Source organism: Somniosus microcephalus, chromosome 12 (assembly GCF_052327205.1).
Source record: "Somniosus microcephalus isolate GS21.2 chromosome 12, FLI_Smic_1.0, whole genome shotgun sequence".
Lineage (NCBI taxonomy): Eukaryota > Metazoa > Chordata > Chondrichthyes > Squaliformes > Somniosidae > Somniosus > Somniosus microcephalus.
Genome location: NC_140998.1, coordinates 25,901,601 through 25,924,693, shown reverse-complemented (window position 1 = coordinate 25,924,693; position 23,093 = coordinate 25,901,601). Strand labels below are relative to the sequence as shown.

The following is a 23,093-nucleotide window of genomic DNA, read 5'->3' as shown; positions in this document are numbered from 1 at the left end:
TGTGTGTGTCTGTGTCTGACCGTGTGTGTGTGTGTCTGACCGTGTGTGTGTGTGTCTGACCGTGTGTGTGTGTGTGTGTGTGTCTGACCGTGTGTGTGTGTGTGTCTGACCGTGTGTGTGTGTGTGTGTGTGTCTGACCGTGTGTGTGTGTGTCTGACCGTGTGTGTGTGTGTGTCTGACCGTGTGTGTGTGTGTCTGTGAGCGTGCGTGTGTGTGAGCGTGTCTGTGTGTGAGCCAGCGTGTGTGTGTAAGCGCGTTTGTGCATCTGTGTAAGCGTGCGTGTGTAAGCATGTGCGTGTCAGCGTGTGCGTGTGTCAGCGTGCGTGTGTAAGCGTGTGCAAGCGTGCATGTGTGAGCGTGAGTGAGTGTGCGTGTGACTGAGTGTAAGCGTGTGTGTAAACGTCTAAGCGCGTGTGTAAGCACGCGTGCGTGTAAGTGTGCGTGTAAGCGTGTGCATGTGTAAGCGTGAGTGTGTCAGCGTGTGTGTGCGTGTGTAAGTGTGTGTAAGCGCGTGTGTAAGAGCGTGTGTACACGTGAGCGTGTGTGTGAGCATGTGTGAGCGTGTGTGTGTCAGCGTGCGAGCGTGTAAATGTGTGTGTAAGCGCGTGTGCATGTGCATGTGCAAGCGTGCGTGTGCAAGCATGTGTCTAAGCGTGTGTGTCTAAGCCTGAGTGTCTGTGCGTCTAAGTGTCTGTGCGTCTAAGTGTCTGTGCGTCTAAGTGTGTGTGTCTAAGTGTGTGTGTCTAAGCGCGTGTGTGTGTATGTCAGCGTGTGTCTAAGCGAGCGTGTGTGTGTGTCTGTAAGGGTGTGTCTAAGCGTGCGTGTGTGTCTAAGCGTGCGTGTCAGTGCGCGCGTGAGCGTGCGACTGAGCGTGTGTGTGTGAGCGTCGGTGTGTGTAAGCGTCTGTGTAAGCGCGCGTGTGCATGTAAGCGTGTGTCAGCGTATGCGTGTAAGCGTACGTGTGTGAGCGTGTGTGTGAGTGAGCGTGTGTAAGCGCAAGCGTGTAAGCGCGCGTGTGTAAGCACGCGTGTGTGTCAGCGTGTGTAAGCATGTGTGTAAGAGCATGTGTGTACGCGTGTAAGCCAGTGTGTGAGCGTGCGTGTCTGCGCGTGTCTGAGCCCGTGCGTGTGTGTCTGAGCGGTGCGCGTCAGCATGTGCATGCGTGCGTGTGTGTGCGAGCGTATGTAAATGTGCGTGTGTAAGCGTGTGTAAACATGTGTGTGTAAGCGTGTGTGTGTGTAAGCATGTGTAAATGTGTGTGCGTGTGCAAGCATGTGTAAGCGTGTGTCTAAGCATATGTCTAAGCGTGTGTTTGTAAGCGTGTGTGTCTGTGTGTGCGTGCGCGTGTCAGCGTGCGTGTGTAAGTGTGCGACTGAGCATGTGTCAGCGTGCGTGTGTAAGTGTGCGACTGAGCGTGTGTCTGTGTGTGAGCCAGTGTGTATGTGAGTGTGTGTGTAAGCGCGTTTGTGCGCCTGTGTAAGCATGCGCGTGTGTCAGCGTGTGCGTGTCAGCGTGCGTGTGTAAGCATGTGCAAGCGAGCGTGAGTGAGCGTGCGTGTGCGTGTGTCAGCGTGCGTGTCAGCGTGTGACTGAGTAAACGTCTGTGTAAGCACGCGTGTAAGAGCGTGTGTGTAAGCGTGTATGTGCGTGTAAGCGTGTGCATGTGTAAGCGTGAGTGTCAGCATGTGTGTACGCATGTAAGCGTGTGTCAGCGCGTGAGCGCGTGTGTGAGCGCGCGTGTGAGCGCGCATGAGTGAGCGCGCGTGTGAATGAATGAGTGTGTGTATATGAGTGTGTGTGTCTGTGAGTGTGTGTGTGAGAATGTGTGTGAGTGTGTGAATAAGTGAGTGTGTGAATGTGTGGTGTGTGTGTGAATAAGTGAGTGTGAATGTGTGTGTGTGTGAATAAGAGTGTGTGTAAATGAGTGTGTGTGTAAATGAATGCGCGTGTAAATGAATGTGTGTGTGTGCGTGTGTAAGCGTGTGTGTCGGCATGTGCGTCAGTGTGTGTCAGTGTATGCGTGTAAGCGCGCGTGTGTAAGTGCGCGCATGTAAGCGTGTGCAAGCGTGCATGTGTGAGCGTGTCTGTGCGCGTGCGTCAGCGTACGTAAGTGTGCGACTGTGAGCCTGTGTGTGTAATAGTGTGAGTATGTGTGTAAGCGTGTAAGCGCGTGTATAAGCCTGCATGTGTGTGTACGTAAGTGTGTGCGTAAGCGTGTGTGTAAGCATGTGCATGTGTGTAAGCATGTGCGTGTGTGCGTATACGTGCGTGTGTCTGAGCGTGTGCGCGCGCACGTGTCAGTGTGTCAGCGTGTGTGTCAGCGTGCTTGTGCGTGTAAGTGTGTGCATGTGCAAGCATGTGCATGCGTGCATGTGTAAGCATGTGTATCTGTGAGCGTGTCTGTGAGCGTGTATGAGCGTGTGCGTGTGTAAGTGTGTGTGACTGTGCATGTGAGTAAGCGTGTGTGTGTCTGTGTAAGCACCTGTGTCAGCGTGTGTGTGCGTGTAAGCGTATGTGTGCGTGTAAGCAAGAGTAAGCGTGTGTGCATGCGCGTGCGCATGTACATGTGTGCGCGCGTGTGTAAGCATGTGCATATGTGTGTGTAAGCGCAAGCCTGCGTGTGTCAGCGTGTGTAAGCGTCTGTGTCTGTGTGTGTGTATAAGCGTGTACGTGTGTGTGAGCGTGTGTAAGCATGTGTGTGCGTATAAGCGCGTGAGCGCATGTGTGAGCATGTGTGTGCGCGCGTGTCTGAGCACGTGTGTCAGCGTGCGCGCGTGTGCGAGTGCATAAGCATGCGTGTAAGCCTGCGTGTCCGTGTGTGTAAGCGTCTGTGAGCGCGCGTGTCAGCGTGTGCATGCGTGCGTGTCTGTGAGCGTGCGTGAGCATGCGTGCGCGAGTGTGTGTGAGCGAGCCTGCGTAAGCGTGTGTAAATGTGCGTGCGTAAGCGTGTGTATGTAAATGTGCGTGCGTAAGCGTGTATGTAAATGTGTGTGCGTAAGCGTGTGTATGTAAGCGTGCGTGTGCAAGCATGTGTGTAAGCGTGTGTCTAAGCGTAAGTGTGTGTAAGCATGTGTATCTAACCATGTGTGTCTGTAAGCGCGTGTGTCTGTAAGCGTGTTTGTGTGTGCGTGCGCGTGTCAGCACGCATGTGAGCGTGTAAGCGTGTGCGCACGTGTAAGCGTGCCTGTGTAAGCGCGTGAGAGCGTGCGTGTGTAAGTGTGCGACTGTGTAAGCGTGTGTGCATGTGTGTAAGTGCATGTGCGTGCGCGTGTGTAAGCGTGCGTATAAGCGTGTGAGCGTGTGTAAGCATGTGCGTGTGCGTATAAGCACGTGTGTGTGAGCGTGCGAGTGAGCGCATGAGTGTGTGTAAGTGTGTGTCAGTGTGTGCATATAAGCGCGTGTGTGAGCGCGTGTGTGTAAGCGTGTGTGTCAACCTGCGTGTCAGCGTGTGTGTGTAAGCGTCTGTGTACGCGTGCGTGTGTGCGTATAAGCGCGTGTGTGTCAGCGTGTGTGTGTAAGTGTGTGTAAGCGTCGGTGTAAATGTGTAAGTGTGTGTCTGTGTGTGTGTAAATGAGTGTGTGTGTGTAAGTGAGTGTGAGTGTGAATGTGTGTGTAAATGAATGCGAGTGTGTGAATGTGTGTGAATAAGAGTGTGTGTAAATGAATGCGTGTAAATGAATGTGTGAATGTGTGTCAGCGTAAGCGTGTGTGTGCATGTAAGCATGTGCGTGTCAGCGTGCGTCAGTATGCGTGTAAGCGCGCGTGTGCAAGCGTGTCTGAGCGTGTGTGTGAGCGTGCGTGCATAAGTGTGCGACTGTGTGTGTGTGTCTGTGAGTCTGTGAGTGTAAGCGTGTGTGAGCATGTGTGTAAGTGTGTGTGCGTGTGAGTGTAAGCGTGTGTTTGTCTGTAAACGTCTGTAAGCACGTGTGTGTGTAAGCATGTGTGTCAGCACGCGTGTAAGCGCGTGTGTCAGCACGCGTGTAAGCGCGTGTGTGTACACGTGTAAGGGCGTGTGTAAGTCTGTGTGTGTCAGCGTGTGTGTGCGTAAGCGTGTGCGCAAGCGTGTGTGTCTGCGTGTGCATGCGTGCATGTGTAAGCATGCGTGTCTGAGCGTGTGCGTGTGTGACTGTGAGCATGTGTGTAAGCGTGAGTCTGTGTAAGCATCTGTCCGTGTGTGTGCATGTAAGCGTGTGTGCGTGTGTAAGCAAGAGTAAGTGTGTGTCAGCGTGTGTCAGCGCGCGCGCGTGTATGTAAGCGTTGTCTGTGTAAGCGTGCGTGTGTCAGCGTGTGTAAGCGTTCTTGTGTGTAAGCATGCGTGTGTGTAAGCATGTGTGTAAGCGCAAGCCTGCGTGTCAGTGTGTGTGTGTAAGCGTCTGTGTCTGTGTAAGTGTGTATAAGCGTCTGTGTAAGCATGTGCGTGTGTCTGCGTATAAGCGCGTGTGTGAACATGAGCGCATGTGTGTGTGTGTGAGCGCGTGTGTCTGAGCACGTACGTGTGTCAGCGTGTGCGAGTGTGTAAGCGTGTGTGTGCGTGTAAGCCTGTGTGTCAGCGTGTGTGTGTAAGCGTCTGTGTATGTGTGCGTGTGTGTAAGCATGTGAGCGTGTATGTGTGTGTGTGTAAATATGTGCATGTGTGTGTGTCAGCGTGTGTGTGTAAATGTATGTGTGTAAGTGTGTGTAAGTGCGCGTGTGTAAATGCGTGTAAGTGTGTCTGTGTGTGTGTGTAAATGTGTGTGTGTAACTGTGTAAATCTGAGTATGTGTGTGTAAATGAGTAAATGAATGTGTAAATGTGCGTGTAAATGAATGTGTGTGTGTAAATGAATGTGTATATGTGTGTAAATGAGTGTGTGTATGTGTGTGTGAATGAGTGTGTAAATGAATGCGTGTGTAAATGAATGTGTGTGAATGTGTATCAGCATGTGCGCGTGTGTCAGTGTATGCGTGTAAGTGCGCGCATGTAAGCGTGTGCAAGCGTGCATGTGTAAGCGTGTCTGAGCGTGCGTGCGTAAGTGTGCGACTGTGTGTGTGAGCCTGTGAGTGTGAGCATGTGTGTAAGTGTGTGCGTGAGTGTAAGCGTGTGTGTAAGCGTGTGTAAGTGCATGTGTGTCAGCGCGCGTGTAAGCATGTGTGTGCAAGCGCGTGCATGTGTGTAAGCGCGTGTAAGCTTGCGTGTCAGCGTGTGAGCGTGTGCGTGTGAGCATGTGTGTCTGAGCGTGTGTGCGCGCGCGTGTGCGTAAGCCTGTGTGTGTCAGCGTGTGCATGCGTGCATGTGTAAGCATATGTGTGTGCGTGTGTAAGTGCGTGTGTGACTGTGTGTGTGTAAGCATGTGTGTAAGCGTGTGTGTCTAAGCGTCTGTCAACGTGTGTGTGTGCATGTGTGTAAGCGCATGTGTGCGTGTGTAAGCAAGAGTCAGCGTGTGTGTCTGCGTGTGTCAGTGCGTGCGTGTGTACGTGTGTGCGCGCGCGTGTCAGCGTGTGTGCATGTGTAAGCGTTCTTGTGTGTAAGCGTTCTTGTGTAAGCGTGTGCATACGTGTGTGTAAGCGCAAGCCTGCGTGTGTGTGTGTAAGCGTGTGTAAGCGTCTGTGTGTATAAGCGTGTGTGTATAAGCGTGTGTAAGCATGTACGTGTGTGTGCGTGTGAGCGCGTGTCTGAGCGCGTACGTGTGTGTCAGCGTGTGTGTAAGCGTGTGCGTGCATGTGTGTGTAAGCCTGCGTGTCAGCGTGTGTGTAAGTGTGTGTAAGCGTCTGTGTGCGTGTGTGTAAGCGTGTGAGCGTGTATGTGAGCGTGCGTGAACGTGTGTGTGTGTAAACATGTGCGTGTGTGTGTGTCAGCGTGTGTCTCGGCGTGTGTGTGTAAGCGTGTGTAAGTGCGTGTGTGTGTAAATATGTGTGTAAGTGTGTGTGTAAATGCGTGTAAGTGTAAGTGTGTCTGTGTGTAAATGAGCGTGTGTAAATGAATGTGTGTGCAAGTGTGTGTGCGTAAATGTGTGTGTGTAACTGAGTGTGTGTGTGTAACTGTAAATGAACGTGTGTGTAAATGTAAATGAATGTGTAAATGAGTGTGTGCGTGTAAATGAATGTGAGTGTGTGTAAATGAATGTGTATATGTGTGTAAATGAATGTATGAGTGTGTGAGTGAGTGTGTGTGAATGAATGTGTGTGTGTGAATGTGTGTGAGAGAATGTGTGTGTGTGAATGAGAATGTGTTTGTGTGTGTGAACGAGTGTGTAAATGAGTGAGTGTGTAAACGAGTGAGTGTGTAAATGAATGAGTGTGTGTGTAAGTGTGCGTGTGTTTCCAGATTATCCCAAACCCAACAACAGTCCCACCTTGAGTTAAAGTGAAATAAAAAATTACGATGTCGATACAAAAGCAAAATACTGTGGATGCTGGAAAACTGAAATAAGAACAGAAAATGCTGGGAATACACAGCCGGTCAGGCAGCATCTGTGGAGAGAGAGAAACAGTTAACGTTTCAGGTTGATGACCTTTCGTCAGAGCTGGAAAAAGTTAGAGATGTAACAGATGCTGCCTGACCTAAGAACATAAGAAATAGGAGCAGGAGTAGGCCATTCGGCCCCTCGAGCCTGCGCTGCCATTTAATGAGATCATGGCTGATCATCCAAATTCAGTACCCTGTCCCTGCCTTCTCCCCATATCCCTTGATCCCTTTAGCCTTAAGAAATATATCCAACTCCTTCTTGAATATATTTAATGAATTGGCCTCCACTGCCTTCTGTGGTAGAGAATTCCACAGGTTCACCACTCTCTGGGTGAAGAAATTCCTCCTTATCTCAGTCCTAAATGGCTTACCCCTTATCCTTAGACTGTGACCCCTGGCTCTGGACTCCCCGACCATCGGGAACATCCTTCCTGCATCTAGTCTGTCTAGTCCTGTTAGAATTTTATACGTTTCAATGAGATCCCCTCTCATTCTTCTAAACTCCAGCGAGTACAAGCCCAATCGACCCAATCTCTCCTCATACGTCATTCCTGCTATCCCAGGTATCAGTCTGGTGAATCTTCGCTGCACTCCCTCCATGGCAAGAACATCCTTCCTCAGATAAGGCGACCAAAACTGCACACAATACTCAAGGTGTGGTCTCACCAAGGCCCTGCACAACTGCAGCAAGACATCCTTGTTCCTGTACTCGAACCCTTTCGCTACGAAGGCCAACATACCATTTGCCGCCTTAACCGCCTGCTGCACCTGCATGCTTACCTTCAGCGACTGGTGCACAAGGACACCCAGGTCTCGTTGCACTTCCCCTTCTCCCAATCTATTGCCGTTCAGATAATCTGCCTTCCTGTTTTTGCCACCAAAGTGGATAACCTCGCATTTATCCACATTATACTGCATCTGCCATGCTTCTGCCCAATCACCCAACCTGTCCAAATCATACTGGAGTTTCTCGGCATCCTCCTCACAGCACACACGCCCACCCAGCTTTGTGTCGTCTACAAACTTGGAGATATTACATCTAGTTCCCTCGTCTAGTTCATTTATACATATTGTGAATAGCTGGGGTCCTAGGACCGATCCCTGCGGTACCCCACTAGTCACTGCCTGCCACTCGGAAAAAGAGCCGTTTATTCCAACTCTTTGCTTCCTGTCTGCCAACCAGTTCTCTATCCAAGTCAGTACCTTGCCCCCAATCCCATGTGCCTTAACTTTACACGCTAATCTCTTATGCGGGACCTTATCGAAAGCCTTCTGAAAGTCCAAATACACCACATCCACTGGTTCTCCCTTATCTATTCTACCAGTTACATCCTCAAAAAATTCCAGTAGATTAGTCAAGCACGATTTACCTTTTGTAAATCCATGTTGACTTTGTCTGATCCTGTCACTGTTTTCCAAGTGCTCTGCTATTACATTTTTTATAATGGACTCTAGCATTTTCCCCACTACCGATGTCAGGCTTACCGGTCTATAATTCCCCGTTTTCTCTCTACCACCTTTTTTCAATAGTGGGGTAACATTAGCTACCCTCCAATCCATGGGAACTGTTCCAGAGTCTATCGAATTTTGGAAGATGACCAGCAATGCATCTACTATATCTAGGGCCACTACCTTAAGTACCCTAGGATGTAGATTATCGGGCCCTGGGGATTTATCGGCCTTCAATCCCATCAATTTCCCTAACACCATTTCCCTACAAATACTGATTTATTTCAGTTCCTCCCTCTCATTAGACCCTATGTTCCCCGACATCTCTGGGAGGTTATTTGTGTCCTCCTTTGTGAAGCTGATCTTCTCCCTCAACTCCATTCACCGGCCCTATCGCCATATCCCTTGATGCCCTTACTAGTCAGAAATCTATCGACTTCTGTTTTGAATATACCCAATGACTGAGCCTCCACAGCCCTCTGGGGTAGAGAATTCCAAAGATTCACCACCCTCTGTGTGAAGAAATTTCTTCTCATCTCAGTCTTGAATGGTCTACCCTTTATCCTGAGGCTGTGGCCCCTGGTTCCAGACTCCCCAGCCAAGGGAAACATTCTCCCAGCATCCACCCTATCAAGCCCTGTAATAATTTTGTATGCTTCAATGAGATCCCCTCTCATTCTTCTGAATTCAAGAGAATACAGGCCTAGTTTACTCAATCTCTTCTCATACGACAGTCCCGCCATCCCAGGAATCAATCTCGTGAACCTTCGTTGCACTCCCTCTATGGCAAGTATATCCTTCCTTAGGTAAGGAGATCAAAATTGTACACAGTACTCCAGGTGTGGTCTCACCGAGGCCCTATATAATTGGAGTAAGACTTCTTTACTCCTGTACTCAAATCTTCTTGTAATGAAGGCCTTTGCCTTCCTAATGGCTTGCTGCACCTGCACATTCACTTTCAGTGACTCATGTACAAGGACACCCAGGTCCCTTTGAGCATCTGCATTCCCCAATCTTTCACCATTTAGGAAATACTCTGTCTTTCTGTTGATGTCACTAGTAGTCTGCAGTCCGGAGAATATTTATGCAAATGCAGCTGTGTTTTGGTTGTGGACTTTCCCTTTAAGGCCATTGCTGCAATACTCCCGCTGTGGCTAAATCTGCACATCCTGAGGCAAATTAGCAGCTACTTGCTTGTGGAGGAGGAAGAGTTTCTATAGATTGGCGGCTGCTTGTCAATCCCTGGCTCCTCCCTTTGGGGGAGCGGTCACCTCATGAAGGTCAGATAGAGCAGAATGAAATTGCTGGCTTTAAAAAAAATACTTTACCCATCAAAATGCCATTACAGTAGTATGATGGTGTTATTGGCACAGATTTGTTTTGAACGAAATCAACTTTTTAAAAATTATTAGTACTTGGGGTGTGGATGACACTGGTAAGGCATTATTTATTGCCCATCCCCAGTTGTCCTAAGGACATGAAGCGTCAACTGCATAGTGTGGGACTGGAGTACAGGAAACTCGATTTACCAGCACCTAAATAACCGTAAATCTCTGTTAACCGGCAAAATTCAGGAGTAGGTTCAGGTAAGTTTTATTTCATATTAGTAGCCGTTCCTGGATCTGTGGCTGTGTAACCGGGGTTCCTGCACCTGTTGCTAAGCAACAGGGACGCCTGGATCTTGTGGCCGGGGTTCCTGCACCTGTTGCTAAGCAACAGGGACGCCTGGATCTTGTGGCCAGGGTTCCTGCACCTGTTGCTAAGCAACAGGGATGCCTGGATTTGTTGCTGTGTACGGGGCTCTCGTACCTTTTACTATACCTCTCTGTAATCTGGACTTTTTGATAAACCGGCACCACGCCGGTCCCGTCGGTGCCGGATAAAAAAGAGTTTCCTGTACATCTAGGCCAGACAAAAGTAGACGTGGCAGGATCCTTCCCTGGGTTTTTACAACAATCTTTCAGCTTTTATAGTCAATTTATTCTGGCACCAGCTCACAAATGACCAGACTACACTCACAATTTGCCATGCAAAGACTTTGACGTCCCGGCCTCTGGCCTGCTAGTCCATTACCACAACCGCTGGGCTACCTAATGTACCTGATAAATTTGGGACATTTATTATAATGAGTAAATCTTTACAAATTGTAGCTTTAGGGTATTGTAGATCTGAACAAGGTTGATAAATTTGCTCAGGACAATCACTCAAAGTATCTGATGACTACAAATCTGAAGAATATGAATATTATATATCTACAAAACGAAAATACTGCAGATGCTGGAAATCTGAAATAAAAACAAAGTGCTGGAGATACTCAGCAGGTCAGGCAGCATCGGTGGAGAGAGAAACCGAGTGAACGTTTCGGGTCGATGACCTTTCATCAAAACTGGAAAAAAGCAGGAAATGGAACAGATTTTTCAGCAAGTGAAGAGGCTGGGAAAGGGGGGAGGGGATGAAGGAACAAAAGGGAAGGTCTGTGATAGGCTGGAAGGCGAGAGAGATATTCAAGGCAAAAGGAGATGGTAATGGAACAGGTTAAGAAACAGAGGATGGCTCTAGATGAAGTGTAAATATTATATATCTTACTGTTAAGCCTAAAATTATTTGGATAGTGCCAAAAAGTAACTATAATAAAAGTATAATATCCTCGTAATGCACAAAAGGTCAGTTTATGTCTGAAAGAGAAATTGGATGAAGGTCCGACTCCCACACGCAAAATTAATATGCTGTTATTACAGATTTACAACGTTCACGGTTTATCAGTGATAACTGCTGTATGATCTTTCAGCAGGATTTGTCTGAACGTGATCTAGACTCCAGCGACGAATCTCCTACCCCTGGGTTTAACAGGAGCGGTAAAGATGAATTCATGGAGTTTCTGAGGCAAGATCACGATGCGTTTGACAAGCAGTACTATGAAGGGCTTGTGACCTTAAAGAACTCCTGTCGGCAGAGGCTGCTGGTGCTGGGCATGCAGTATGAGCGGCAGAAAAATAAGTATAACGTGGAGCATAAGGGTGACGTGAAAAGGTCGGGACTGATGGAGGAACGGGATAAGTTCTTCACAATTAATGAAGGACGAACTCTTGGGAAGAATAGTCCCTGCAAGGTGCATTCATTTGGGTGAGTCTATTGTGGTTAATGTAAATGAATCTATCCAGTTTGGGGAAATGATTTGCCCCTCAATTCAAAACACATTAATTTAGCCCCTTTTGATCGCCCTTGGTGCTTCAACAACAACTTGCATTTACATAGCGCCTTTAACATAGCAAAAGGTCCCAAGGCTCTTAACAAGAGCGTTGTCAGTAAAACCATTTTTGACACTGAGCCACAGAAGGAGATATCGGGACAGATAACCAAAAGCTGGGTCAAAGACGTAGTATTTAAGGAGCATCCTACAGGAGGAGAGAGAGGCGGAGAGGTTTAGGGAGGGAATTCCAGAGCTTAGGGCCGAGGCAGCTGAAAGCACGGCCGCCAGGGGTGGAGCGATTGAAATCGGGGATGCACATATAAGATTCACACTCTTGGAGCCATTAACGTTCCATGATCCTACTTAACAAATTTAAAAAAAAGTTCACTGCTAAACTCTGAAGCAAAATATTTTTTGCTAATAACTGACCTCATATGGCAGCTTGTTGATGCATCACTTTGGAGCTCTTGTGCTCTGCACCGCTGATTGCAAGGATGTGGGTTTGTACTCGTGAATCGTGGCCATGAACCCAATCCTTATGTGACAGCATGTGGGAATTTCAGTGAATGTTTACAAACAGTACAGAGAACTGACATTAAATGTGGCTGGGTGCTTTTAGTCCAAGATTCCATTGTAGTTGTTCATTCCTTTGTTAACAGTGTATAAGAACATAAAAAATAGGAGCAGGAGTAGGCCATTCGGCCCTTCGAGCCTGCTCCGCCATTCAATTAGATCATGGCTGATCTTTTACCTGTTGTCTTTTATATACTGCAAAAATAACACTGCAACTTTGTTTTATCTATATTCCCTCCCCATCCCATTATCTCTGACTGCCCTTCAGTCAGGGAAGCAAGGACATTGGACCTGAAACCTGCCCGCAGTAAATGACAATGCAGCTAAGTAATAAATCGATGAGAGGTACGTTTCTGCTAGCAGGACCACTTTCTCTTCTTTTCGCACTGTGCCCTTCAACACGCCCTACCTAGGATTTTCAAACTGGGAATTCGTTCCGACTCCATCGCATTTCCAAATCGGATGATACCAAGTGTATAGTCGTGTACATATCACATCTATATAGTCCCTGGACCATATATACCAGTGTCAAACAAGCCTGACTATTTTATTCATTGTTTATCTTACTGTCAGCTCTTTTTTTATTTCTCTATCAGAAACACAATGATGAGAAATTCCTACTCTACGAATGAACTGTGCAGTTTATCTGATTTGGAGGTGAATGTTAAAAAGGATCATTCCCAGCTGAAGAAGTCCAGCAGACCTAAGAGTGCTACTTCAGATTGGATCTCGCAGATTACAGGTGAAACATTTCCCAAATGTATTAACTACACAGTACCAAGCTTTTCAAAGCAAGCAAAATATTTTTTGTCAGAAAGAGAAGTTTAAGAGTCGCACATGGAAAAATACACACGTTTCAGGGGCATTTTATGTCCAAATACCCTTTAGCATTATACCAAAGTCTCTAGTAGCTCTGCTACAATTAACAATTGGGGGAGGGGGAAGTTATTACTATTTCCACAAAGATTAACATAAAGAAAGAAATCTGGGGCTGGATTTTCCTTCACTGTGCCACCTAAAATCAGGTGGGATAGTGGTGGAAAATGCAGGAAAATCAGGTAGTGAGGCTTACTGCTACATTCCTGCCACAAACTCAATTTCCTTCCCTCCAACTCTGCTGGGATGGCTGCCAGCTGCCGCATGCAAATACCGCCGTGATCTCCGCCAGCCCTAGGAACGGCCAAGAGAAACGTGGCAGTAGGCCCGGGGGCAGCAGTGGTAACGATTGTCACGTCGACCACATATCCACGCCATCACTAAGACCGCCTATTTCCGCCTCCGTAACATCGCCCAACTCCTCCCCTGCCTCGGCTGCTGAAACCCTAATCCATGCCTTTGTTACCTCTCGACTTGACTATTCCAACGCACTCCTGGCCGGGCTCCCACGTTCTACCCTACGTAAACTTGAGGTCATCCAAAACTCTGCTGCCCCTGTCTTAACTCGCACCAAGTTCCATTCACCCATCTCCCCTGTGCTCACTGACCTGCATTGGCTTCCGGTTAAGCCTCGATTTTAAAATTCTCATCCTTGTTTTCAAATCCCTCCACGGCCTCGCCCCATTCTATTCTGTAATCTCCTCCAGCCCTACAACCCTCCGAGATATCTGCACTCCTCTAATTCTGGCCTCTTGAGCATCCTCGATTTTAATTGCTCCATCACTAGTGCCTTCAGCTGCCAAGGCCCTAAGCTCTGGAATTCCCTCCCCAAACCTCTCCACCTCTTTCCTTCTTCAAGACGCTCCTTAAAACCTACCCATTCTCCCTAATATCTCTATGTGGCTCGGTGTCTAATGTTGTTTGATAACACTCCTGTGAAGTGCCTTGGGATTTTTACTACGTTAAAGGCGTTCTATAAATACAAGCTGTTGTTGTTGTTGTCATCTACAGAAAGGACCTTTATTCAGTAATGTATAACCTGAGATGAATGAAAAGGGAGTCACATTTTCTCATGTGCAATGCACCACCAGATTATTCCAGATCTCACACTCTGTAGATCAGATTTGTAAAGAAATTACATCTTTACTACTAATCATTGCTAGAGCGTTGTTACGCTTGTGGAAAAAATATGGGTTTGAGCCACAGGAAAACATAGAAACATAGAAGATAGGAGCAGGAGTAGGCCATTCGGCCCCTCGAGCCTGCTCCGCCATTCAATGAGATCATGGTTGATCGTCCAAACTCAGTACCCTGTCCCTGCCTTCTCCCCATATCCCTTGATCCCTTTAGCATTAAGAAATATATCTAACTCCTTCTTGAATATATTTAATGAATTGGCCTCTACTGCCTTCTGTGGTAGAGAATTCCACAGGTTCACCACTCTCTGGGTGAAGAAATTCCTCCTCATCTCTGTCCTAAATGGCTTACCCCTTATCTTTAGACTGTGACCCCTGGTTCTGGACTCCCCGCCATCGAGAACATCCTTCCTGCATCTAGTCTGTCTAGTCCTGTTAGAATTTTATAAGTTTCAATGAGATCCCCTCTCATTCTTCTAAACTCTAGCGAGTATAAGCCCAATCGACCCAATCTCTCCTCATACATCATTCCTGCCATCCCAGGTATCAGTCTGGTGAATCTTCGCTGCACTCGATCCATGGCAAGAACATCCTTCCTCAGATAAGGCGACCAAAACTGCACACAATACTCAAGGTGTGGTCTCACTAAGGCCCTGTACAACTGCAGCACGACACCCTTGTTCCTGTACTCGAACCCTCTCGCTACGAAGGCCAACATACGATTTGCCTTCTTAACCACCTGCATGCTTACCTTCAGCGACTGGTGCACAAGGACACCCAGGTCTCGTTGCACTTCCCCTTCTCCCAATCTATTGCCGTTCAGATAATAATCTGCCTTCCTGTTTTTGCCACCAAAGTGGATAACCTCGCATTTATCCACATTATACTGCATCTGCCATGCATCTGCCCAATCACCCAACCTGTCTAAATCATACTGGAGTTTCTCGGCATCCTCCTCACAGCACACATGCCCACCCAGCTTTGTGTCGTCTGCAAACTTGGAGATATTACATCTAGTTCTCTCGTCTAGATCATTAATACATATTGTGAATAGCTGGGGTCCTAGGACCGATCCCTGCGGTACCCCACTAGTCACTGCCTGCCACTTGGAAAAAGAGCCGTTTATTCCAACTCTTTGCTTCCTGTCTGCCAACCAGTTCTCTATCCAAGTCAATACCTTGCCCCCAATCCCATGTGCCTTAACTTTACACACTAATCTCTTATGCGGGACCTTATCGAAAGCCTTCTGAAAGTCCAAATACACCACATCCACTGGTTCTCCCTTATCTATTCTACCAGTTACATCCTCAAAAAATTCCAGTAGATTAGTCAAGCACGATTTACCTTTTGTAAATCCATGTTGACTTTGTCCGATCCTGTCACTGTTTTCCAAGTGCTCTGCTATTCTATCTTTTATAATGGACTCTAGCATTTTCCCCACTACCGATGTCAGGCTTACTGGTCTATAATTCCCCGTTTTCTCTCTACCACCTTTTTTGAACAGTGGGGTAAAAAGAGGGCAAAAAAAGGAAACTCGGGAGGAATATCCAGTGTAGGAATCAAGAGAACCCCAAACTCTGCTGCTTTCAATGCAGAAGCATTGAGGAACAAGGAGTCAGCCATACCAACATATCTCCGAGATGATTTGTCATCAATGTTAAAACGCAGCTGGGATGACAAAATGTGTAATAGGTGATGGATGGTGCAGTGACTACACAAACTCCCAATTAATATTAGAGAGAAAGGACATAACAGTGGCTGGTGTGATGAAGTGAAGAGTTCACACTAGTTCAGCAGGGGTGTTCTTCTGAGTTTGGTGGTTGTTGCAGGGGAATAGAGGGAGCATTACTTTGCAGGTGGCCTTAGCTGACCTGGGTGCATTTGATATCCAAAGTGGAAAGGTATTCTGATTCAGATGACATTCCTCCCCTTGCTTGGCATAAAAGTAACCAAAAAGGTCATAAATATAAGATAGTCATTAAAAAATCCAGTAAGGAATTCAGGAGAAATGTCTTTACCCTGAGAGTCATTAGAATGTGTAACTTGCTACCACATGGAGTGGTTGAGGCGAATGGCATAGATGCATTTAAGAGGACGCTAGATAAGTACACGAGGAAGAAAGGAATAGAGGGTTATGCTGATAGAGTTAGATGATGAAAGACGGGAGGAGGCTCGAGTAGAGCATAAACGCCGGCATGGGCTGGTTGGGCCGAATGGCCTGTTTCTGTGCTGTATATTCTATGTAATCAGTGATTTTTGGGTCTTTTAATACCCTGGGAAGAACTTGTGTAGCGCCCATCGCTGTTGCATTGCTCTGTACGCACTTTCTTACTGAATTGTTTTTGTGCAGTCCCTCAGCCATTCAACATGACGATGCGGGAAGGTCAAAAGAAGAGACAGCTTCTCGGATCCAGGCTGGCGCTGGAAATAGAGAAGGAGCTAGCGGAAAGACAGAAGAAGGAAGAGGCCGAATGCCAGAAGAAATTCCGAGCTCTTCCCGTACCCGCTCATGTTTATCTGCAACTTTATGATGAAATGAATGAACGGAATGAGGAAAAAAGAAGGAAAGAAACCGAGAAGCGGAGAGAGTTTCTGCTGTCCATACAGAAACCGTTTAATTTTACAGAGAGGGAGGAAGGGAGGAAGGAGAAGCTGAAGCTGCAGCTCGGTACAGTGGTGCCAGAAACAGAGAAGACGGAAAAACAGATAAAGAAAATTCCACGATCCGTTCAGGATCCGACAGTAAGCGAGAAACTAAAAGGTAAGCTGAATAACTGACTACAATATGCATTTGCAATGAACGGTCTATATTGTGCTGAAGTATTCTGGTCATGCTGCACATTGGGAGCTGCAACAGAATTCCCTATGGCACAGAACATCTCCAGATGGGATGGTAACCTGATCTCCAGCATCTGCCCTATGCAGCTCTTGCCTCGAAATAGGAGCTTTCTTGAGAGCAGTCAGTGGGAGAATTGAGGGTAGGGAATGTAAATCTGTTTTTTTTTTTTTCTCTCATTGCGGTTTTGTTTCTGGCCTTTGCTCTGTCCGTGTCTCTTCCAGTGTACAAGATGGCTGAGATTGGAAATTTGCTGCATGGGAAATCTCAAGAACAAACCAACACGCAAACATAACATAGAAACATAGAAGATAGGAGCAGGAGTAGGCCATTCGGCCCTTCGAGCCTGCTCCGCCATTCAACGAGATCATGGCTGATCATCCAAACCCTAGCACCCGGTCCCTACACCGACAGCCATCCCACCCAAGCCCTATCCCCGTAACCCCATGTATTTAATCCCCCCTAACACTAAGGGCCAATTTTTATCATGGCCAATCAACCTAACCCGCACATCTTTGGACTGTGGGAGGAAACCGGAGCACCCGGAGAAAACCCACGCAAACACTGGGAGAATGTGCAAACTCCACACAGACAGTCGAGGCCGGATTTGAACCCGGGTCCCTGGCGCTGAGGGGCAACAGTGCTAACCACTATGCCACCGTACTGCAAGCTGTCCATTATACAGCTGTTGAAATCCAACACACCTCGCAGTGCATTAGAGAATTAATTATTAATAGCCCTCTGCCAGCCCCAACGGAGTGGCACTTAAGGACATTCTTAGCTGAAATTCAGAACTGATTGAGCTGAAATCTTGGACAACTATCCCTATCAGGAGAGACCAGGCCTCTGCTTAGCAACTCTCCATAACAGCACAACTGAGATCCAAATTGTGCAGCATTGGGTCTGAACCTTTGCTTACCCCCTCCCCATGATATCACGTATCGACACTACAAAGTGCACCGACAAGTATTTCTCTATTTAAATGCATTTTTTTTTCTATCTCTTTCTTAAAGAAGAGGAACTGTACAGAAAGATCCGGATACAAATGCGAGCTGTGGACTTGCTCAAAAGTGCTACCTCACCTATAGATCTTCATCCATACAAAAAAGAGCTAGCCACAACAAGCTCTATGAAAGCAAGACTGGAGAAGCTGGGATTCCTGGAAGAAGGACCAACGTTCAAGCCGAGAATAAATCCAGAAGTTCCCGACTATTCAAAACTCTACAAAGTGTTTCAGCGAGAAGCCAGAAGAAGGAAGGAGATGAAGGAGCCGACAAAATGTGTGCCCTTTGAACTCCATACGTCAAAGTTGCCACCACGGCAAAGTTATACAAGTGAAGTCGTATCAAAGGTAAGTTTTTCACCGCAGTGCCGCCGTTTGGAAGATTCTGTCAAAACTTGACGTATTTTAAGAAATAATGCCAGCAGCCTTATACACACCAGGAATCCCTATCTGGATACATGGGGGTAGATCTCGTCCTCACTTGCTGGGCTGTAATTTGGCAGTGCGGATTGCCTGCCCCTAATAGAACCCGCCTGGGCTTCATGCCATTGATTGTGCCATTTCTCCAGGGTTTCTGCCAATCTTCCGCCGAAGGTACGGCGGATGAGCGGGGAAATCCCCATGGAACAGGCAATAATAAAGAAAGAAGAAATATATCTGCACCATTCCCAGACCACACATGTAACATAAAGCTGGCTGTAGGATATAACTCTGGTGAGCAAAATTGTCTGAGGCACTGGAACACGCCACACTGAAAGTAAGAAACAGAGAGTTTGTACTTTTCAACTTAAAATGTAAACTATCCAGCGGCTCAGAGGCTAAGTGTGCTGCCTGATGTGGTATCTAAACCATATAGATCTGGAAGGTCCTAGCTTCAGTACGTGATTTGTGCGGAGTTAGCTACTCTCAATTGGAGCGGAGATAACGATGCCAAAATTGATCTTGTGGATCAGACAATCGGATTCCTGCACAGTAAACCCTGGTGAGCACAGTATGGAAAAGGAGCTGAGAACTCATTAACATCATTTTCAAAACTGTAATGAGCGTGCACCACCTTGTCACCGAGAGCCTTAAGCAGCAGCAGCGTAACTCCATTGTTTTTAAAAAAAAAAAAAAAAACTAGCTCGATGATCCTGGCGTTAAGGAAGCGCAAGGCAAAATCTCCAGCCCGCCCACCATGTCATACATGTGCACTTGGTGCAAAATGTCCTCTGTATTCCCATATTCGCTTCACAGTACCCTACTACCCAGATATTATCTTGTGTACAGTCTATTCTTGGTTCAAACTTGCTTAATTCAAATCATCTAAATCGATTTTTTTTTGTACTATTGTGCTGTGTTATTTACATGGCTTAATTCAAATGATTGGATGATTCAGGTTTCTTTTTATGCAAAGAATGACTGAATTATCAGCAGTAGACTATGTAATCAAATATTGGGGATCAGATGGTGACTGACCTTAACTGAAGCCCTCGATTCAGATTGCATACTTGTGGCTCCCTTTGGTGTACACAACATTCATTTAACTGCACTTAATTATCCCCACTTTTGTGCAAGTACAATTATTTGTCCTTATTTCTTATTAAAAATTGTTGCTTTCTTATAAAAATCTCACATTAAATAATTATATGATACTGCATCATTTTTTCAAGCGTAAAACGGTTACCTTTATGTCACGTTTACAGGATTCTCATAAAACAAAGTCTCACTTGACTAGAAGCAATTACTTCAGTGGGATTCGTTCACTATCTCCTGATACGCTGCCCACCTATACGACAGATGCTGCAAGAAAAAGGCAATCGGCTGTCAGGTAAAACAAAATTGGAAGTTAAGCAAAAGCGTCATGATAGATGCACCCCCGCTTTCTTTTCAATACATTGAAAATAAATTACCAAATGATGGATTGTGAAGTCCGCCTCACAGATGGCTTATGCAATGTGTCCCATGGATCAGGAATTAAGTTAAGAAAACCTGGCTGAGCTGGATCCGTGTTGAGATGTTCTAGCATCTCGCTACTCTGAGCAATTTGCCTCTTACTGAGCCGTATAGAATCATAGAATGATAGCACAGAAGGAGTCCATTCGGCCCACCGTGCCTGTGCCGGCTCTTTGAAAGAGCTAATCCCACTCTGCTCTTTCCCCATAGCCCTGAAAATGTTCCCGCTTCAAGTATTTATCCAATTCTCTTTTGAAAGTTGTCATTGACTGCTTCCACCACTAGTTCAGGCAGTGCATTTCAGATCACGACTCGCTGTGTTTATAAAAAAAAAAAAAAAAAAAGGTTTTCATGTCGCCTCTGGTTCGTTTGCTGATTGCCTTAAATCTGTGTCTGCTGGTTATCAACCCTTCTGCCACTGCAAACAGTTTCTCTCCGGGGCCTAACCAGTGTTTTATAAAGGTTTATTAACATAACTTCCTTGCTTTTGTATTCTGTGCCTCTATGTATAAAGGCAAGGGTCCCATATGCCTTTTTAACAGCCGCCTTAACTTGTCCTGCCACCTTCAAAGGCTTGTGTAAGTACAGTCTCAAGTCGCTCTGATCCTGCACCCCCTTTAAAATTGTACCATTTAGTTTATATTGCCTCCTTATTCTTCCTGCCAAAATAAATCACGTCACACTTCTCTGTGTTAAATTTCATCTGCCATGTGTTTGCCCATTTCATCAATCTATCCGTGTCCTCCTGAAGTCTGTTGCTATCCTCCTCACTATTTACTACGGTTCCAAGTTGCAAACTTTGAAATGATGCCCTGTATATCCAAGTCCAGGTCATGAATATATATCAAAAAGAGCAGTGGCCCTAATACTGACCCCTGGGGCACTCTTCCCTCCAGTCTGGAAAAAAAACTGCTCATCTCTACTCTCTGCTTTCTGTCCCTTAGTCAATTTCATATCCACGCAGCCACTGCCCCTTTGATCCCATGTGCTTCCATTTTGCTGACAAATCTATCAAATGCCTTTTGAAAGCCCATATCCATAACATCAACTGCATTACCCTCATCCACCCTATCCATTACTTCATCAAAGAACTCAAATCAAGTTCGTCAAACATGATTTGCCTTTAACAAATCCATGCTGGCTTTCAATTATTGGCCCAGAAATTCGGGTCGGGGGCTTCCCACGGGTGCAAGCCCCCGACCTGCACTTACCTTGCGCGCCGGCAGTTGAGCTCTGGGCTCCCGTGGAATTCCGCTCCGGGACCTGCTCCAACTCCTGGCGCGCTGTGCTTGCGTGTCCCAGGGGCGTAGTTAGTGCGATGCGTCCCCTGGGATCACGTGAGCCATGGGCAGCCAATCCGAGGAGGGAAAAGCCCATTCATAAGATTGACAGGAAGACCTGTCTAAGCTTATGAATATACGGGCCCCAAAATAACAGTAAACCTTCAAATAATTTTTTTTTTAAATCACACTTTTTAAATAAACTATAAATTACATTAAATAACTATTTTAAACAATAATTTAAATTTTTGAAAAAAATAATTTTATAAAAAAAGTGGCTAAAAATAAACTTACCTTGCTTTAAAGTATTTAAAAATAATAAACCTGTGGAAAAAATGTTTTAATTTTAATTAATTGACCACTTACCTTTTAAAATGCTGGCCTTACGCCTGGTTTTTACATTTCTAAAATCTAAAGACTTACCCTCACGGAAAAACCTGTATTAAAAAAAAACGTAAGTTCAAAGCGCACGCACAGACTCCCGCGCGCACGCATTCAACCTCTGAACCCCTTTGTTCAGAGGAACGGAAGTGCCGGTTTCCCGCGCATGCGCAGTGCACGCAGGAAACCGGCACTTCCATCGGGTCCACGCGTGAGTACCCCGTGCGTACTCACCCGTGGAGACCCAAATTTCTGGGCCACAAACTCATATTTTTCCAAGTGCCAATTAATTTTATCCCGGATTATTGTGTCTTAAAGTTCCCCCACCACCGCCGTTGGGCTGACTGGCCTGTATTTGCCGGGTTTATGTCCCTCCCATTTTTTGACCAGGGTTGTAACATTTGCAACCCTCCCATCCTCTGGCACCACTCCCACATCGAAGGAGAATTGGAGGATTGTGGCAGAGCCTCTGCAATTTCCATCCTTGCTTCACTCAGCAACCTAGGATGCATCCCATCCGGACTGGATGAATCTTCCACTTTGTGCGGTGCCAACCTTTTAAGGAGCTCCTCTTTATTTTTATCCTATCCAATTTCTCTACCTCCTCCTTCACTGACATTGGCAGCATCCTCTTCTTTACTGAATACAGATGCAAAGTACTCATTTAGTGCTCTCTACCTCCATAAGAATCTCTTTTTTTGGTCCTTATTCAGCCCCACCCTTCCTTTGACTACCTTTTTACTATTTATATGTTTATAAAAGACTTTTGGGTTCCCTTTTACCCACTAATCTATTCTCATACACACACTCTCTGCCCCTCATTTCCTTTTTTCACTTCTCCGCTGTACTTTTTGTATTCAGCTTGGTTCTCTATTGAACCTGACATTTAACATGAGCCTTTTTCTGTTCCATTTTAATCGCTATATCTTTAGTCATCCAGGGAACTCTAACTCGTGGGAGTGTGTCTAGTCTGTACCCAAACTATCTCTTTGAAGACCTCCCGTTGCTTATTTACTGTTCTACCTGCCAATCTTTGATGCCAATCCACAGGGGCCGTGTAGCCTGATCCTGCTCCTATTTCGTGTGTCTAATTCTGTTAGATTCAGGAGATGGTTCTGTGATAGTAGATTGGCGGTTAGGATCAGATCAGCCATGATCTTATTGAATGGCGGAGCAGGCTCGAGGGGCCGATTGGCCTACTCCTGCTCCTATTTCTTATGTTAGGTCTCTTTTCAAGTCACTGAAATTAGCTCTATATTCATAGAATCCGTTTTACAGCATAGAGGGAGGCCATTCAGGCCATCACATCTATCCATTTCATCTAGTTCCCCTGCTCTTTCCCCATGACCCTTTTACATTTCTTACAAAATGAAAACATTTGTGGAACTCAAAGTGGAAGAGGCACTGGGCCTTGACAACATGCACCCTAGAAATCGGAGGGGGAGTAGCCAAAAACAATTAATACTTGTATAACTGCCAATTGAAACGTTTATAACAACAATTTGCACTTTTATATAGCGCCTTTAACGTAGGCTTCGGTCTTCCCAATATTTAATTGGAGGAAATTTCTGCTCATCCAAGTCCTTGGAGTGGGATTTGAACCCGCAACCTTCTGACTCAGGCGAGTGTGCTACCCACTGAGCCACAGCTGGCACTGACAGGGATGGAGAGGTTCAAACATGGTGCATGAAAGATGGACACGGATTTGGGAGGTGACCACACGTTCGCGGACTTTGGAGAGGAAAGGGAGGTGGGAGATGGGCCTGGCCTGCTGAGTGTTCCCAGCATTTTCTGTTAATATTTCAGATTTCCAGCATCCGCAGTATTTGCCTTTGTATTGGAGATGCGGCGGCAGTTTGCAAGGGCAGAGGGGTCAATGATGAGTTTTTTTTGAGGCGGGGAGGGGGACAGTACCTGAGGAGAGGGAATCGTTAACAATATTAGCTAACATGGGGGCCAGGGAGGTTGGGTGGTCAGCAGTTTGGTGGGAA

General features: G+C 46.4%; 3 protein-coding genes across 6 annotated transcripts in view; 1 reads left to right on the top strand and 2 right to left on the bottom strand.

Annotated features, from left to right (window-relative positions):
- Window positions 1–19,190, bottom strand: part of coq6 (coenzyme Q6 monooxygenase) — a 49,966-nt gene extending 30,776 nt beyond the window's left edge. The window contains exon 1 of the mRNA XM_086002682.1: window positions 19,173–19,190. The gene's annotated coding sequence lies outside the window, so the exon portion shown is untranslated. The remainder of the gene's footprint in view (window positions 1–19,172) is intronic.
- Window positions 1–23,093, top strand: part of fam161b (FAM161 centrosomal protein B) — a 39,001-nt gene that overhangs the window by 2,971 nt on the left and 12,937 nt on the right. For 3 of the 4 annotated variants that reach the window (XM_086002676.1, XM_086002674.1, XM_086002677.1), the window contains exons 2-6: window positions 10,681–11,015; window positions 12,252–12,397; window positions 16,018–16,428; window positions 17,517–17,854; window positions 19,192–19,316. In XM_086002676.1, the coding sequence (XP_085858802.1) occupies window positions 10,681–11,015; window positions 12,252–12,397; window positions 16,018–16,428; window positions 17,517–17,854; window positions 19,192–19,316 (1,355 nt within the window). The remainder of the gene's footprint in view (window positions 1–10,680; window positions 11,016–12,251; window positions 12,398–16,017; window positions 16,429–17,516; window positions 17,855–19,191; window positions 19,317–23,093) is intronic. The other variant, XM_086002675.1, reaches the window with a different exon arrangement.
- Window positions 19,202–23,093, bottom strand: part of znf410 (zinc finger protein 410) — a 43,872-nt gene continuing 39,980 nt past the window's right edge. Inside the window, exon 10 of the mRNA XM_086002693.1 lies at window positions 19,202–19,288. Within this exon, the coding sequence (XP_085858819.1) occupies window positions 19,275–19,288 (14 nt within the window). The 3' untranslated portion in view covers window positions 19,202–19,274. The remainder of the gene's footprint in view (window positions 19,289–23,093) is intronic.